Source organism: Sceloporus occidentalis, unplaced genomic scaffold (genome assembly GCF_023333645.1).
Source record: "Sceloporus occidentalis isolate IW3139 unplaced genomic scaffold, rSceOcc1.0.p SCAF_49, whole genome shotgun sequence".
Classification (NCBI taxonomy): domain Eukaryota; kingdom Metazoa; phylum Chordata; class Lepidosauria; order Squamata; family Phrynosomatidae; genus Sceloporus; species Sceloporus occidentalis.
In genome coordinates, this window is record NW_028317029.1 from 3124801 (window position 1) to 3143952 (window position 19152).

The 19152-nt window shown below is 37.8% G+C and overlaps 1 protein-coding gene across 1 annotated transcript in view; it reads right to left on the reverse strand.

The window, feature by feature from the left end:
- The window catches only part of LOC149288909 (guanylate cyclase soluble subunit alpha-2-like), an 81980-nt gene extending 63230 nt beyond the window's left edge, over positions 1-18750 (reverse strand). The window contains exon 1 of the mRNA XM_089491259.1: positions 18508-18750. Coding sequence (XP_089347385.1) covers positions 18508-18750 — 243 coding nt within the window. The remainder of the gene's footprint in view (positions 1-18507) is intronic.
- Between the last annotated feature and the right edge of the window lie 402 nt (positions 18751-19152).

Genomic DNA, 19152 nt, shown 5'->3' on the forward strand with positions numbered 1-19152 from the left:
ACATCCCAAGCACTTGAATGATGGGGATGCAGGGAAGTGGTGTATTCCCCCTCTGGTCTGGAGTGATGGGCAGTTCTATTGGGGCCGAAATCACAATGCCATACTTTCTTTTCCTGATGTCCCTCCTAAGCGATTAGATTATTTTTAATGTAAAGACATAATGCTATCTGAAAAAGAAGCAAATTGGGCTGGGGGTCATCAAAGTATTTTTGCCTGGGTGCCATTCTGTATACATGCAGCTCTCTTGCTAATGGTCAGGGGCCCACCAGGTGATCAATCCCAGCAGCTCAGCCTCCTTGCTTGTTTTCATAGTGGAGCTGGCCCTTTTATTATTTGTGCATATTATATATATATATATATATATATATATATATATATATATAGATAAAGACGCAAACATTTGCTATTAAATGAAAAATGTTACTAAAAATAAGCATTCTATTAATACAACATACATTCAAGCAAGAGTGAAAAGATTGGCCACAATCCTTTTAGAAGAATGTACTCATCTCCCCTCTCAATTAAATGTTCTATACTGATACATGTCTCAAATGTGTTTGCTTTATCTCCCTGTGTTATATTGTTATATTGTTACTAATATACTTCCAAAGCATTCCTGTTAATGAGAGACAACCCTCATTAGTACCCTAATTCCTCGGGGGAGGGGTAACATTCAAAATGTTATTTATTTCTTTTGTTTTATTGATGGTACATGATGTAAATAATATTTGATAACTTTTTTATGGCTCATTGACTAGCCATGCTGGTAAAAAAAAATTAAGATGGCTCAGAGGGTAAACAGCAGATGGATGTTCTTCCTGTTAATAAAATATAATGTAACTGAAAGTTCAACAGCTAGCTACTTAAAGAAAAAGGGAAACGTTTTGCAACATATTATATTAAAATGCCTATCAAGAATCGTAGTCTCAAGAACTTAGCTGAAAAACAAGGGTTGGGGTTTACACAGCTCTCTGGCTCTCTGACCGTAACTTCAGCGTCTACATCAGTGGAACTTGCTCCTTCTCCCTACTGCTATCTGTAGGAGTTCCTCAAGGCTTTGAACGTTACTCTTCTCCATCTATACCTCTTCCCTCGGACAACTGGTATCTTCCTTTGGCTTACGATGCCACCCATATGCGGATAACACCCTAATTTAAGTTTCCTCTCTTGACCTTTCACCTTCTCTTCTAACGCGCCCCACAGTTTGTCTTTCTGGAATTGCATCATGGATGGTGTCCCACTACTTTAAGCTTAACATCTTAAAGACTGACCTCATGGTCATCCCGCCATCCTCACTGTCCACAATTCCAGAAATCTATTACTGTTGACAACTTCACTATCCAACCGACAAAGTTCGCTGCTCTTTCCTTTATTCCTCACATCCAATCCCTCACAAAATCATGCCACCTTCACCTGAAAGACATCTCCCAAATTCGACTATTCCTCACACAAGAAACAACCAAAATATTAATCCACTGTCTTGATTATAGCAGCTCTTTACCAACTGGTTTCTCCCTTTACTGCTTTCAATGCTCCAATCATCCTCAACAATGCAGCTAGTGTATATGTGTATCATAGCATGAGTATGTATGTGTAATTGTGTATGTGTTACTATGAGTGTATGTGTGTTACCATGAGTGTTTGTGTTAGTATGAATGTGTATGTGTTTGTTAGATGGAGTGTGTCTGTGTGTGTGTTAGGGCAAGTTTGTGTAATGGTTTAAAAATATGTGTGCTAACATTATGCACATTGTGATCCTTTGTTTTTACTTCCGTTGTTTGTTACTATTGTGCATATTCAATAAATGGAGATTTGAAACATAAATATGTGTGCTAGTGCATATGTTAGTTACTGGGGAGGGTGGCATAAAGAGCTGATGGGGCAACTTGGCATTACCTGTCCTCATGCCCAGAATGTTCCAGATTGCCCCTGTGGATCATCATTCATTGTTAGTTTGGAACACAGGAGCAGAAGAGTAAAAAACAATGGAATCCAAAGCCACGGTATGAAAGGGACAGGCAAAAATTTATAGTCAAAACAGCAATCCAGTGATCAGATCGGGTGGCCGGGGTTCGGGAATGGAGAGAAAAAGCAAACGGACAATATTCCAGGAGAAAAGTTAGCAAGAACAAAGACACTGGGCTGCTATGAAGCAAGCAGAACACCTGAGCCTTGGCCAGCAGGCTTGGACTTGTAAGTCATAGCAAATCATGCATTTTCAGCCACTGCTGGCATCGGTCACTGGATCAAGCCCATTGTTTTGCATTTTCAACCTGACAGCTTCTACTGAATATTCGAAATATCTCAAGCCACCCTTTATCTGCTTCTGTACATAGACCAAAACCGGAGCTCAAAAAGCTTTCTCATAATTAATTTCCAATCCCAAAAGCCATCCGCATACTTAATACACTTCAGAATTACAACCACATTGGGCTTTCGAGAAAAATGTGTCTCAGATAAATGTTCTAAGAATACCAAATTGCTTTGCATGACATTGATAAATAATTTAAAATGGACATTAATGAGTGAGTCATGATTTTTTTTTAAGGCGAGTTTAATTTATTTTTAATGAAAACACTTAAAACATTCGCTAGATTTTTTCACTATATAATATTCTAGTCACTTAATACAGGACAATAGGCTTGTGGGGGCCCATTTTCCCTATCAGCAACACGGCTCTATTTGCTAGCAGCTAGTCAGTTGTAATTGTCATTTTACCAATTTAAGAGATAATTAATTTAATATTGGAGCTCGCTGCGTATAAACAGTGTGAACGGATAATGGGTGCCAGTCTTTACCGAACGAGCAAAGTGGAAGTGTTTTCAATTACAGGTTAAACTTCGGAAATTGAGTGGAACATTGTTTAATTTTGAAAAGGACACCAGTACCCCACCTTCTGTTTTGGAGCGGGGACATCTATGAGCCCTGGGGGCAAACTCAATGAAACATTACCCAAAAAATGAATGCAGAGCATACATTTCACAACCTGTTTAATGTGTTCAAATTGTTCAGGCCCTGACACATACACTGTTTCATTATAGAAGTGCGTAAATGGTTCTGTATTGTAAGATTGGCTTCTTTTTGAGGAAATTTTAACATGCATGGGGGAGGCATAAGCATACCTGGGAACTTCTGAGATTCGTCTACCTGGAGCCTTCCCTTGCGGGACGCCGCCAGGACTGCACACTGACGTCAGCTGGCGGTCCTGCTGACGTCGGCAGGCAGTCCCATTGATGGGCGTTCCTGCTGACAATGGGGGCGTCCCCCCCATTTAAAGAGGAAATGGGCGGAGAGCGGGGCGTGTCCGGACCCTGCAGCCCGGCGAATCGGTTCCTAGGTAAGACAACATTAAGGCTGAATGGCTCTTGTCTGTTGTGTATGTTTGACTGACTCTTTTTATAAAAGCTGCCCGTGGCAATATATACATGGGAAATAAACCAAATTCTGGAAGCCCTTCTGTGGTCATATGTAAAAAAAAAAAAAAAGAGGAACTCTGCTGTAAGTGACTTATTCTATTCATCTTGCTAGTACTGTACGTAGAAATGTGTGATAAGTAGGCTTTTGTTACTTGAAGCAGAAGAGCAGGAATATTTACATTACGTTTTGCATTGGCATCCCTTAATTTCCCCAGTGTGGTTTACAAGCAATACTTTCAATGTTCCCAAGAATTGTGTTTGCCTTTTGTAGCCAGACACTACTTATATTAAGGGAAGGATTAGCCTTAGCCAGTGTCAGACCCACAATACTTGGATCCAGAATATTCATCAGAAGTACATAAGTATTTTGCAAATTTTTGTGAAAATACGTGGCTTGCAGGACTTTGCTGCCGCTTACTCCATAAATACTTGAATATTTAGCATGTTGTGACACATCAGATGCAATAGGTGCCATGTTCCGATCTCCAAGAGGCTTCTAGGTATTCAGAACCTTTTTAACTTATCACTGTTCGTTACTTGTATCACATGACTATATGCTTGAACAAATCTTGGTTGAGAAAAATACGAATTGGCACAACTGGTCTTTATTACAAATTTCTTTGGGTATTTGCAGGTAAATTGAATGATGATAGGTGGGATAGCTCCTTAATAATGTAAACATCTTCACTTGTTTTACTACCTAAACAGCATATGATAGGCTAAATTAATACAGAATAAAGTTAACATAAAAAAAATATGTTAACATGGCAACTAAGAACTTCATGGCAGATAAGATGGCCCACCTAGTCTGCTCATTTCTCCTGATGTAATTACTCAGACCTTAATCAGTCCTCGGTCTTGTCTTAGAATCTCAGATAACTTTATGCCTATGCCACTCATGCTTAAGTTTCCTCACTGGTTGTTCCATTTATCTATCACCTTCTTAGTAAAGTAAAACTTCCTAACATCACTTCTAAGCCTCTGACCCTCCAGTTTTAGAGTATAGCCTATTATTTTAGCTTGTCTTCTCCTTTGAAATACATGTTTCCCTTTTACTTTGTTAAATTTATTTTAAAAGTATTAAAAGGATTCTACTGGATCCCTCTCTCTCTTCCAAGCCATGCCTATTGAGATCCCTTAGTCTTAGCTGATTTTTGATCCTGTCGGGGCATTTACCATATTAGTAGTCCTCCATTAAACTCTCTCCAGAATGTATATCCAACTACAGAAGACTCACTGGAACAAAAAGTAGATATCAAGCAAAGAAGAAAATGCAAACCATGAATTTTATGGGAGGAATAGAATTGAATGTGTTCAATAGAGCTGCATTGATCACTTGTGAATGTAGTATTAGAATGTACAAGCTCTTGACAGAGAGGGATGAGTCTACAAAGGGTAAAGAGGTATAATTTAAACAATGAACAGTACAACTGGTTTTACATGAAAACACGAGTAGTCAAACTGAGGATAAAGTAATAAGAAATCCCTGTCAGAGATGATCAGTTTGGCAGCAGGATCCTTGAGTGACATTAATTTTTACAATAGTGCATAACTGCATTACCTAAGAATGATCAAAAGCTATATCCATACAAAATGTTCGGTTACTCTCAAAGGTGAAGTGTCATACAAATACAATCTCAGAATAGTCATGTCCTTGATGAATCTCTAGTAATATCAATAGGCATCATGTATTAGGATTAATGTGTACCTTACAAGATCTATACTTAAAAGAACCTACCGGCAACAGGTCAAGGAGAATACCACTTTTTAGAAGCTCCATTGGAAGAAATAGGCTTAAGGGTCACTCTGACCACCCCTAGCCATACCCTATTTTAACCAGATTTACAACCCAGGACTCCTAGGCGCAAAGCCAACTAGCATTCTCTAACCCACCTCATGTTCTGCAAAATATAAAAAAGACATTCTAGACATGGAGCTAGACAGATTATCAAAAGTGTGCAGAACCTCCTCGTAAATGCATAACGTATGGTTAACAGTGAGTAGGGTACTGGTGTGAGGAGGGGGGATACAATTAAGGTTCTCTTCTTTAGTGCCTTGGAACGCCCTTTAAAAAGCGATCTCCTGGACTCATTTACTTCACTCGTTAATCTATGTCCAGGACTCGCTGTAACATAGAGATGACTTCTGCTGCCTTGACCACCAAGCTGGTTAATGGCACAATCCCTAAAGGGTCTCCTACATTAAGAAGGAAGTCCATTTAGGAAGGCAGCTCTGCTGTTGGAAAACATTCAGAAGTTTTGAGATGTGAAATAAAATATGATAAAACCATAAAACGTAATCATTAAGGCATATTTTATTAAGTAGAAAATTTAGAGCATTTTTTTCTCGTATTTAATTTTCCATTGCCATCCTAAATCAGCAGGATAGCAGTCAAAAACTAATCAGGTAGGTAATATATCATTCCCAATTTTCTAATAGATTGCACAATTAATTAGATCTCAAATTAGTTTTACAATTGCATAAATAAACATAAAACTGCATTTACCAGCGGCAAAAATATGGCAGAACTCTATTACAGTACAGAATTCTGAATATAAATTGCAAATTAATTCAATATTAATGTTTAAAAATGAAAATACAGGTTTTATGGAGTTTTTTATTCGAATAGACATTTTTTCTGTGAGTTTGATAATCCTAGCCACAAAAGAAAGGAAACCCAGTAGTATGAACATGTCTGCGCATGTATAAAAGACATGTACATGTACGTAGACAGTCAGTACACCTCGTGATGACGGCGATAACAAGGTGGTACAAGAAAAGTAAAGCTAACTTATTTCACTGTGTCTATGGGCGGCAGTTAGAATACATTTAGTGGAAAATAATTAAAGGATTTAGTGTTAGGTATTGGGGTAAAAACATAATAATTTCTTGTTATATATATTACTTTTTTATATTTTCAATGAATGGTTTACAGGATAAAGTTTAGTTTCAAAAATGTGGGCGATAGTTTAGTGAATTTAGTCTCTGGTAGAAAAATAAAAATAAAAAAATCTGGTTATGCTTTAATTTTTAACCTGGAATGTTTCAATAGATTTTAGTGTTAGTTTAGTGTGGGAAGGGGAGAGGGGGGGGAATAGATTTTGCCAACACAGATCCTAAACAAATTAACAAAAAGTAAATTGATGTACTATGGTGTAATTGTCTTCACTTTCACTAGTTGGCAATAAACTACCCCAGATAGAACTATGGAGTGCATTTTACCCTTATTTCTATATTTATTAATACTAAATTATATATATATATATAAATATGTGTGTGTGTGTGTGGCCTTAAAGGGAAGCCCTTCATGTGTGAGTGCTTAATTAAAAATGGAACAATTGTGATTGAACGACCACCTACATCTTTTGGGTTCATAGGTGCAAATTATATTGTTCATGAAGGGGTTAAACGTGTGGCCCTCTGTTGCTTAGCTACCACCCTGCAAACTCGATTACATGCTGGCCCTTCATTCTATTAAACTGCAATATGCAGTGAAGTTATAGCATGAAATCTGGTGCTAAACTGTTAGTACGGTACTGAGAAATAATAGTGCACATGACAACATAATTAACAACATATATCTAACATATATATCAAATCTATATATATGATCAGTGATAAGTACATACTTTCATCAGAAGTAATAATAATTTCATCATTTAGCAATAATAACAAATATTGTGCTCAATCTTGAGATGCAGCTTAACAAGTTTGGCTGCATTTCTGTACCATACCACATAACCTGTGCAAAAAATCAAGTGGCCAAACGGCTTCGTAAAAAGTACCCAAATTTATTTTTGGCTTCTTTTTTTCAAAATTAGAGTTGCAAACCCAGCAAACCAAATGTAAAAAATCCACAGTTTTGAAAGCATAATGCACACCTAATAATATGTGCCCTATAACTGCTGGGGAAGTATGGAAATTCTATATAACTAACGTATTTCCAAAATCAAGACGTCTTAATTGTTACAGTTTAAGGGTATTTTCTGTCAATTTAACTCATTTTGTAAGGATTCAGAGAAGAAAATATATGAAAAAAGTTTATTTTTCAATGTTTTTCTAGTTTCTACTAAGTTACTCATACTAAATGGTTACATTATTCACAGGAAACGTAAATAATGGCTGAACCGTCATAAGGCAAAAATGACAAAATAGCTGCGGTACTTCAGGTATGAAAAACTCCTGGTACTGAAGGGGTTAAGTATGTACAAAATATCAAAGCACACATCTTAAATCATTTCATGGTACACTCCAGATTTCATCTGCTCTTTAATTAATATGATAGATTCCATGAAATGTTCATGGTGTGTCACTTGCAAATGCATTGAGGGATTCTATAGAATCCCCCAAATTGCATTTGTCATCCAGTAAATGTGTTCAGCAAAACACATGTTATGTGATATACTTAGTGCCAGCTCCCACGCTGACTCTGTGGGCACCCCCTCCCTGTGCATGTGCACAAAACATGCTCCTATTGATATTGATATTGAGCACTTCCCTGCCATTGATTAACTCCATCAAGCAGCCAATCAATAGCGCAAAACAAATCTCCTTAAAAGTAACTTTTTTTTGCTTGTTTAAAGAACTTAGTAATTACAAAGTACATTGATATGCATTCTTTTTTCCTGGCAGAAAGGTAAGTCAATCATCTCAGAATGACCAGGGTAACATTTAGTTGTCTAGCTACACCACTATTTCTTCAAAACACCCACTTCATGAGCTGAAGACATCTGACTCTATTTTAGATCTTGTCTGTTTCCACATGCCTCAAATCTTGTACTGTAGGGCCGATCAGCCATAACATTATGAGCACTGACAGGTGAAGTGAATAACACTGATAATCTCGTTATGGCACCTGTGGCCAGTGGGTGGGATACATTATGTAGCAAGTGAACATTTCGTCCTCAAAGTAAATGTGTTAGAAGCAGGAAAAATGGGCAAACGTAAGGATCTGAGCAACTTTGACAAGGGCCAAATTGTGATGGCTAGACGACTGGGTCAGAGCATCTCGAAAACTTCAGCTCTTGTGGAGTGTTCCCTGCCTGCAGTGGTCAGTACCTATCAAAAGTGGTCCAAGGAAAGAAAAACAGTGAGCCGGCAACTGGGTCATGGGGGCCAAGGCCCATTGATGCATATGGGGGGCAAAGGCTGACCCGTGTGGTCAAATCCAACAGACGAGGTACTGTAGCTCAAATTGATGAAAATGTTCATGCTGGTTCTAGTAGAAAGGTTTCAGAACACACAGTGCATCATAGTTTGTTGCGTATGAGGCTACGTAGCCTCAGACCAGTCAGGGTGCCCATGCTGACCCCCTTCAGCTGATGAAAAAGCCTACAATGGGCACGTGAGCATAAGAACTGGACCACGGAGCAATGAAAGAAGATGGCCTGGTCTGATGAATCATGTTTTCTTCTACATCACGTGGGTAGCCGAGTACGTGTGCGTTGCTTACCTGGAGAACAAATGGCACCAGGATACATCCATGGAAGCCCCACCTCCCAACTTACAGGATCTAAAGGATCTGCTGCTAATGTCTTGGTTCCAGATACCACAGCACACTTTTTAGAGGTCTAGTGGAGTCTGTTTTGGTGGCAAAAGTGTCATCGAACACAATATTAGGCAGGTGGCCATATTGTTGCGGCTGATCGGTGTCATGTCTAAGCAGTAGTACATCTGATAGACATAAGACTATCGTAAACATAACACAAGATTGACATTTTTACAGCCAGAAAAAATAGGCTGACTAGATGGGCTGAATGGTTCTTATCTGCTGTTCTATGTATGTTTTCCTTTGTAAGTAATTTTCAGATACTTTGGAATCATGTTTTTGCTTTTTTATAAAATATTCTGCCAATCGCATAGACCCCTCTCCTACCTTTGTTGGCTTAGGAGGGAGTAGTCCACTGGCCAGTGAGAGCTTTTCTGCTCCCTTGTGGTCCTCACATACTGCCTAGGTCCGCTCGCGAGAAAAACAACGTCATATCTAGGGGGTCAGACTCAACGTGTTGGGAATGAGGGAGTGCAGCCTGCACAGGGTGGTGAGGGGTTTGACGGTTCTGGACAGGGCCACCCCAGCAATGTAAAGGCTGTGAGGTCTTTACACCAGTGCAAGTCCTACCACAAGTACTAAAACTCAATTTTCTAATCCTCTGATCTAAGGATTAACACATTAAAAATGAATATTGTATATAGCTGGCATAATTATATACACGTTTTTTTAGTTTGGGTTTTATTCTTACACTTGTCCATACTGAGTGTATTTTATTTTGCTTGCCGTGTACTGGAAGGCCATTGTCACGCTTCACTCACCATAACAACATTTCAAACAGTAGTAGCTATATGAAAAAAAATATTATTCTGCCCCTCTTTGTTTCTTGTCATCCATTTTCAAATGTACTTTTGAGAAAATGATGACGTGTACCACCCATTTAGAAACACACATTTTAAGGTTACAGGTTGGACAATTCTGTTGTTTGTTATTCAGTTTTCTGCTATATTATTATTATAGATATATTATTATTACTGTTGTCTCAAGCCCATTTTTTATTGACCTTATAATAACATGGCACTGCTAAGACATTTTTGACTGTGACTTTATTTGTTGACCCCAGTTACAGAAGTGAATATTTCCACCTCAACATATAATTGTAACTTTAACACAGGTGTCTGGGGACTACAGTTAGCAGTATAATCTTAGTTTTAGAAAACAGAATGCACATAACAGACTGACATTTAATATCAATACCGATACTCCATACCATAATATACTTACACATTTATTACCCCTTCTGAGTGTCTCATTTTGCATGGGGCAGCCTCCATTTTCGGACACTATCTCACTGCCCCACAATTTTATCACTCCAGGCCTGGCTTTTGTAACACGACATTTAGAAGCCAAGTGCCGCAATATAACATCATATCCTCATGTTCATTGTCTGGTGGCTGGACAGGTATAGTAACTGGATGGCCTTCCCCAACTACACACCTGCCCTGTCTCTTACAACATCCCCAACAAAGGTGTCTAGCTGCGGACACCTAAAATGTTGGGGATATACTAATCATAATTATCTTTCCTTAAGCTTTAATTGAAAAATAACCTCAAGGACAAAATAATGAAAATAATGCCTATGGGAGTTACAAGGTAGAGCTGTTTTTTTCCTCCTTTCAAAATAATTCCTGCCAAAGCCAAATAGCGTTGATAGTGGAGAAGCCACCAGCCACTGATGGTACACGGCAGATCCTGAAACATTCCAACTATGGTGAAGTCAGGAGCTGGTTCTGGTGCTAGAGGCTTCCGCTTAGTCTTCTAAGCAAAGTAGGTATAGTCCTGGAAGTGTGTTCTGACTTTTTACTTGGACTAGTAGATGCATTCCAATTCAATTGGGGAGTATAGGAAGTGAGCAATACATAAAATGCCTTCCACGGAGCGATGAAAGAACTAAAAAACTACATTTAAATAACTACGTGGAACAAGGAAAAACATAATAATAGCCCAAGCTATATATGTTTTTCAGCAATAGATATATAGGAACATCGTACTGTCCCTACCCCTCAAATATGAGTACTTTAATATGCATTCTTCCGAAAATAAAAAATAATAATAAAAACACTTACCTGAAGTAGAATATCCAGCCCTGAAGCTGACCACCACGGATCACCATGGTCCAATGAATCTTAGCACTGATTGGATGCTTTAAGCAGCCAATCAGCGGGAGGAAAGTGCTGCCATTTAAATTGATGAATAGACATGTGCATGGAAAAGTGTGAGGCCAAACACATATCCTGCAGGAAAAATATCTGGGGGATGATGAAAAAGGGGCAACAAAAACAAAAATGTAATGGGGTCATGCAGCTATCATATGTATTAGATTGTTGGAGTCTCCCTTTAATATATATATATATATATATATATATATATATATATATATATAGCACATGTAACATTTTTGCTTTAATACATTTATTTCAAAGCCATTTCATACAGGACACGGAATGCAAATTTGTTATTTAATTAATTAATAGATAATACAAAGGGGGTAGGATTCAGGTATGTAGATGCGTTTACTGTTGATGTCACAGTAATACTCAGTTTAGAACTTAGTCTTCATTATGCAAGAGCTAAAACATTGCTTAGCAACAGTATTCCAGGACATCAGTTTATTTAATGCTCGCTGCACAGTTGCTGCTTCGTGACTATTTATATCTTGAGCTAATAATCTTCTAATATTATTTTGGTGAAATGTGCATTACTTATATGATTTCAACTGTCTCTGTTAGAAAAAAAAAAAAAAAAAAGAAAACAAATACAATGTGCTTGTCCTAAAGTTAATTTTACTTTAACTCTTTAAGGGTCATAGATATCATGGCAAAATAGGAGAACATTTCAAGGCAAAGTGATCAATTTGATACAAACAGCAGTAAACATTCCACTGGTTTCTATGGCAATATCTCCAAATGAGCAAAATATTGTTTGCCTATAAAGGGTTAAACCCAAGAAAGTAGATGAACATAAACGAAACTGGCAGTAGAATGGGGTTAACAGACTATATGATATTTTTGTTTGTGCGATTAAATCTGAACCTAATATTAATTGGAGAGGCAGCTGAAACCTTTTGAACTTTCTATGTTAGCTATGAGTCTTAGCTATGGGTATTAACCCTATAATGGTCCATCACACAGATTCTATTTTAGTGATTTACTCATAGTGTAATAATGGTCTTTAGGAAAATCACGATTCGTCGGGAGGTAAAGATATTCTAAATTCTCGTAATTCAGGATGGTATTTTAACAGTGTTATACTATACAGTGAGGGAAGGGGCAAATTTATATGGGGGGGGATTCAAGACTTGCAAAAGGGACATTACAAACATTTAAAGGGGCCAGCATATGATGTCTGATTTGTTCCTTGAAATCAGAGCCGAATATGAAAGAGGTCAGCTCCTCACTCTGAGATGCTGAGATATAACAAAGCCCAAGAATCCCATTGAAACCCTGAAAGTTCCCAAGATAAATCTTGGACATTACAGCTGTTAAACCATAGGCTTCAGATATGGACTGTTTTAAATAGGTATATCATCACACCCCTATTGCCTCATCCAATAGAAGAGGAAGCTGTATAAAAGGGGACGTGCCAAACTAGGCATCGTAGAGCAAGGGGTGTGGCTTGTATACCATAAAGACATTGGGAGTTTTTGGTCAAAACTTTTGACAACAGTGGTATGTTTTTGGACTTATTGTATTGACATTGAACCTTTTAGGACATATAAGTTATTAGAATTGCATGAAACGATTACTATATTTTGGTAGAAAAATGCTAATGTTGATGAACACAACACAATTAGATATTAAATATTGCATTATTCATGTTTCTGTGTAAACACATGTTTCAATAGTTTAGTTTCATTCTAGTTTCAAAATATGTTACATTTTATGCTCTTCATATGGCATTTAAACAACCGCCTCAAAACCCCCAAAATTTAGTGTTACTTTACAGTATTTATTTTACATCAACTTACAACCATTTGCACTCAGGTCTGATCTCAAGTTGCATCATGGCAGACCTGAACTAACATAATATTGTCTTCTTATGATTGTGGATTTGGGCCCCAAAAAATCAAAGCAGGTTCCCTACCATCTAAACAGCCTCCCTGCACTGGACGTGCATAGTAATACATCCAATTCTGACACTATATGGATATATATTTCCTAAAAAAAGTGAATATCAGGCCATAGGTCTAGAATATTCCCCGTTAAATAATAGTAAGACTCGGCTTACATCACTGCAGCTTCCATCCTCTTTCCTGGAATCTACCCCGATGTATGTGTGAGAACCTACTGTACTGTAAAATATAGGCTAACTTTAATGGTGATATATAGCATATATAACTCTAAGTGTGCTCATATGTATTAATGAGCAAATACTAATCGGTTTTACGGCTATGTTGTCATTGGAAATTGACTCAAGTGTCTGAGTCAAAACAATCAGATCTATACCAAGCAATAAAACTGAATTAAACCTCTTTATGCGTGGGAGAGAGTTCAGAGGAGGGTTACTCAAATAGTAAATGGTTTGAAGGATAAAAATCATCAGGAAAGACTAAGGGATCTCAATATGTATAACTAGGAGGAAAGACGAGAAAGATGAGATGCGATATAGATATTTAAATACTTAAAGGGATTTACCAAAGTACAGAAGAGAAGAATATTTCAAAGCAAGAGAGATGTAAGAGCAAGGGGTCATAGTCTTAAACTAGAGAGCCAGAGGCTTAGATGTAATGTAAGGACGTTTTACTTTAGAGAGAGGGCAGGAGATAAATAGAACAGCCTCCCTGCAGAAGTAGTTGATGTTAATACAGTAAGGAACTTCCCATGGCATGGAATAAGCATAAAGCTATCCTGAAACGAGACCAAGGATAAAGGTCTGGGTGTTTACATCAGGAAAATGGCCCGATGGGACAAATGGAATCTGCCGTCAAATTCTATGTTTTTTAAGTAAATTAATTAAATTAATAAATGAATGTAAGGACGTTTTACTTTACTGAGAGGGTGCTAGAGGCTAATACAGCGAGAGAATTTAAACATAGGCATAAAGCTATTCTGTAAACAAATGTGACGGCACTACAAAACAAAAAAAATTGGAAATCCCCTTTTCTGCACCTATAGTGAAAGACCAATAAAATTACTCTCAGTGAAATAATAAAGCAATATACTTAAATAAATAAGTTTCTTTATCTTTATCAGATTTCCAGGATGATGGGTTCCTCTTATGACATAATTCATAAAATTCCTATATAATTCATTATTTTTCTCTTTGCCTATATGAATTATGCTGTAACAGGAACCCATCACTCTGGATCTGATAAATATAATTTGTATTTAGGTTTATTCCTTTATTATTTAGTTATATTTTATTAAATATATATTACTTTGGGCAATCCAATATTCATTTTATTGATAAAGCTATTCTTCCGGCAGACTACATGGGATTAATGGTTCTTCTCTGCCGTCAAATTCCATGTTTCTCTTTTTAATATGAGAGGCCAAAAATCATTTATAAAGTAGTCTCAATACCCACATAATATATACCAATACAATTTCGATTGGAAACAAGCAAATCTAATTCTAGACAATATCTGTCATAAAAAATCCAATGTTGCAGTACGGATTCCTTCAGAATGAGTTTGTGATGCTTTACCCCACTATACATATCCATAGCATCAACTGTACAAAACCGAGCTCTAAATAAAACACATCACCAGCTTTGTAATAATAAATAATTATCAATCAGTCTAAATGTTTCTGAAACACTGAACATCATTATACAGCTAAAAGTGATATCATTCCGAAAAAAGTCTTCTTTTAGCATATTCTTCCAAATCTCTTCTTCAAAGGAATTCAAGGAGGCTGCAGTTTTGCACGAGTTAAAGTACAGAAATGCAGAAAAGAACCATATGGCACATCCCCTCTGGTCAGTATCTTCCTAACAAGTGCAGTCATAAATCTAAGATCTTGAGAGCTTCTCAATGCAACCTGATGCACGTAACTCAAAATCCCTAAATTCCTATATTCTTGTATTTTTGGGGAAGATCACCCTTAAACCTCCTAACAATTATCTGAAAATGTTGTGTTTAAAAGGGTATTTAAAAGTGATGTAAGATATAATTCACACCAGGGTCCAAGAGCCAGGTGAAGAACATTGGGTCTTCATTGAGTCCTAACCTACATTGGTAAAGTATGTTGTGTTCCATAATATCTTTTGTAGAGTCATTTTCAGGCAGGATTACAGATCTCAAAGCGGCATTTAACGCATTTGGTCTACGTTTTCAGTCTCCTATCATTATCATCTACTAGAAGGTTGTTCCAGCCATCACCACAGTTGCTGGTACAGTTGCTGCCTCCACATATCTGTTATGTCATAGATGGAATTATTAAATTAGGTCATCATTAATTATACAAAGCAGTCTCTAAAATGGAACAAGTATTTGGAGTTGAACCTCACCAGTTGCTCCAGGGGTCTGCGTAAAATATTCTCGTAAGTGTGTAAAAACATGTATTAAAAAAAATTCAAATCCAGTATTTAACCTTATGGGAATCAGTGACTTAATTTTCCAGTGAATTGAGCACATTTATGAGAAGAAACGAACTAATTACAACATAGGTATGAATCCAGAAATCTTCAGAATTATGTAAAATCACATTAACCTTAAGAAAGCTTTGGACTACATGGAAACTAAGCCTACGGGGGAAACGAGAAGTGATGACTGTCAAAGTGACATTATTAATGGACTGTTTTTCTTGATGGAGGGATCAGGAAGGCATATCAAAATAATATTATAATGTTATTCTAACCACTGAACGCAGCAAATATTGAACAAATACGGAATGCCTCTTTTAGTGTCAGAGTATGCATTGCATTACACATCGCTCTGGGATTTAAAGAGTTAAGTGCTCGGCTTCTACAGGGAAAATACATGAAAAATGATGCTGTGGCTTACGCTGTCTGGAGGCAATGAATACATGGTTTCGCTGGACTGAGTGACTTTGCCTGTTGGGTGATGACCCAGGCTTTGTAATAGACATTTCATTGAGTAGCCCGCATGCACCATAGACTTGGTCAAGCCATGTCACGTACAATGACGTCCAAGCAAAGCCGTTTTTGGCCAACAAGGACGGCTCATCCATTGCCCTAGGACTGGAAAAGACAGACGGCAAAAGTGGTAGCAAATTAAAAAATATATATATTAATCATATGCACCAAAGTGAGCAAGAATAATATTTTTTATTGATATTAGATATATGAGCATTTTTGCTAGAAATGGGCTGTGGGAATCACGAGCGGCAACAATTAATGCATTTGGTATTAACACATTCTTTATTAGCTTTTCTGTGTTAATGCATTGTTAATTAAGGCTACGTCCACCGGTATATTTTATCCCCACTAGTGGGTGCAAAAGATTTCATAGATTCCGCTGCGTTTTAAAGTTACAAATTCAGCTTTTTTTACATTACATAATATCATATGCACTGAATCCAGTGGTAGGGAAATAACGTCTACCTTCTGTGTTGTCTTAACAAGTAACCTGCCTCAAGGTTAAATTCAGAGGTTTTATATATTCTATAGTGTGCCTCTGTCATTAAAGTGTTCTAAACGGTATTTGCAAAAACACCCTATATAAAGGGAAGTAGTTTAATCATAATTATTTGTGGTCACTGATCAGGTACACTGTTAAAACCAAATACATATATGTGTGTATGTACATATATATATATATATATATATATATATATAGATATATATATCCTATGTTCAGTGAGTTTCCAACCAATAAATGTTGAATCGGCTTAATAATAATTCTTTGTGGTTTGGATGTTCTTTCAATCCGATTATTTATATATATATTAATATATATATATATATATATATATATATACACACTCACATATAAAAAAATATATATATACACATATAGATATATATATATATAAATGTTTCCTTCTGTATAGAAGAAAATAAAAGATATATATATATGTGTATCTTTTTTTTCAACATTTTGCACTAGAAGTTATGATTTAAAGCAAGCTGTTTTTGAACTACAATTCCCATCACCCCTCACCTTGTTCTGATTTATCGAGCTACACCATATTATTTATTCTAAGGGTCTCTATGGACTGACTCAGGGTCATGGGGGTTGTGGTTCTTAAACCGCATGAGAGCCTGTACCGTAACAGCACAGCTCAGGTAAATCACTCCAGTATTCAGCTTACAAGAAGCCAAGGTGCTTATCCTTTCTGTTCATCTCTATTCATTTCCTTGTGCTGTCAAGACAAGGGGGGTGCCAGTGACTGGCCTTCTATGATCAGCCTCCCTTGATTGCAATCTGTAGACCCACATTTGCTAGGCTTTTGTGTTAGTAATAGCAGCTCAGAGCTGGGACTCTTTTATTCTGCCGTCATGGTGTCATTTTGTTTCATTACATGGTGTTAGGAGAGAATACAGAATCTCTTGGCATTTTTGGGTTGTATTCAATGTGAACGTGACCTGTTTCAGAAAAATTTCAGATAAATCTGTTTAAATGTTGCTTTGCAATGTAATGATGTGTCTGATAGCCTGACTCCAGCGAGAGATGCTAACACACATCTTCTATACAGCCAACACTGCGCCTGCACACGCATCTTATAACATGCAATATACATGTGTCCATTCACTGTGTTTAACCTTTATTATAGATACATAGAATGTGACGGCAGATAAAAACCGCTCGGCCCATCTAGTCTGCCCATTTTTCCTGATGTAAGGAGTTTAATTAGACCTTGGTCTCTTCTTTACACTCAAGATAGCTTTATGCCTGTCCCATGAATGTTTAAATTCCCTCACTGTATTAGCCTCTACCACTTCTGCTGGAAGGCTGGTAATGGCAAAGAATTCTGTGGCTAGAATTGAGCTCAAGAATGCAATACTCACAAGCCACTTAGTAAACCCCAAGCGCCATTTAACCCCTTGAGAGATGAACAGGCATGCAAAATACTAAATGCATTAATATTTTGACTTAGTTTCATTATTACGCAGGGTCTCAAATACGTAGCTTGTGCGAATGGTTTGTCCCTGTAAATCTATACTGGATGTCTCCTTATGTTCATATACATCCCTACTCCTACACATTGCATGAATGGCAGTGGACATGCCTCCTACGCTGCAGAGCACTGCATACAGTTAAAATTCAATAGAGAACCAGGCACCCACAAGCATGATCATTAATGTATATACCATGACACTAATTCCCATACATCCTGCTGTGCATATAGAAATGGATGCCCCAAGGTTTAATTATAGGACCTTTAAGTAAACTTATGTTGGAAGACCAAGACTCCTGCAAGGCTAAGGGTCCTAAGGCACTTAATTAATGGAGGATCAGGCATCCTTATTCCCAGTAACTAAAGCCAAGAAACCCCCTTCACGTACCCAATTGCTGTTTCATCCCACATACAATAAGCAGAAGGTTGAACTTATTCTGCCCTAGATTTTGCCCCCCCCCCCCCCCCACACACACCTGTAAAGGTATGGGGTTTGCATGCAGCCCACCCTAGTATTTACCGTAGGAGAAGTCAGTTTCCTGATGCTCTCCCCCAAGGAGTCCAAATTCACCCTTCTCCTCCTAGTTGCTCTCCTGGGACCAATGACCGGTTCTGGGTGATGCTCTGGTGGCCCTGGGGGGCTCCTGCTCCCATTCCAGCACAGCCTAGCTAATGGGCATTCTGCTTCCTCCTCCGGGCTGGTTTCAAGGTAGTCAGATCCCAGGGAGCTGAAGGACTCTGATGAGATTTTCCTCCTGGACATAATGAGGATCTTGCAAACAGCATTAGATGTAATTATGTGTCAGGCTGGGGACATCGCACCTCACTGTGATCAGGATGAGGAGCTAAGCTATAGTGTCCTGCCAGGGTCCACCTTCTCATTTATATACAAGCACCTTCCCGTGGCTGTCCTCTGATGAGCCCCTTAGAACCCTCTGTGCATTCCTTTGTTCTTCTCCTTTCCTCCTTTTGTTCCCTTTATTTTCTGTGCAGCAATGACAATGCAGCCACTCTATGTGAGCGCAAGGCTGCTTCTCTTTCCCTCTGTGCTTTTAAAGCAGATACACTTCCCTCTCTCATCCTCTCTTCCTCTGTCTGCCTTCTCTCAGGCTGCTGCTGATGCATTTCTCTACTGCTCTCACCATCACGTGCTTTGTTTGGAGGC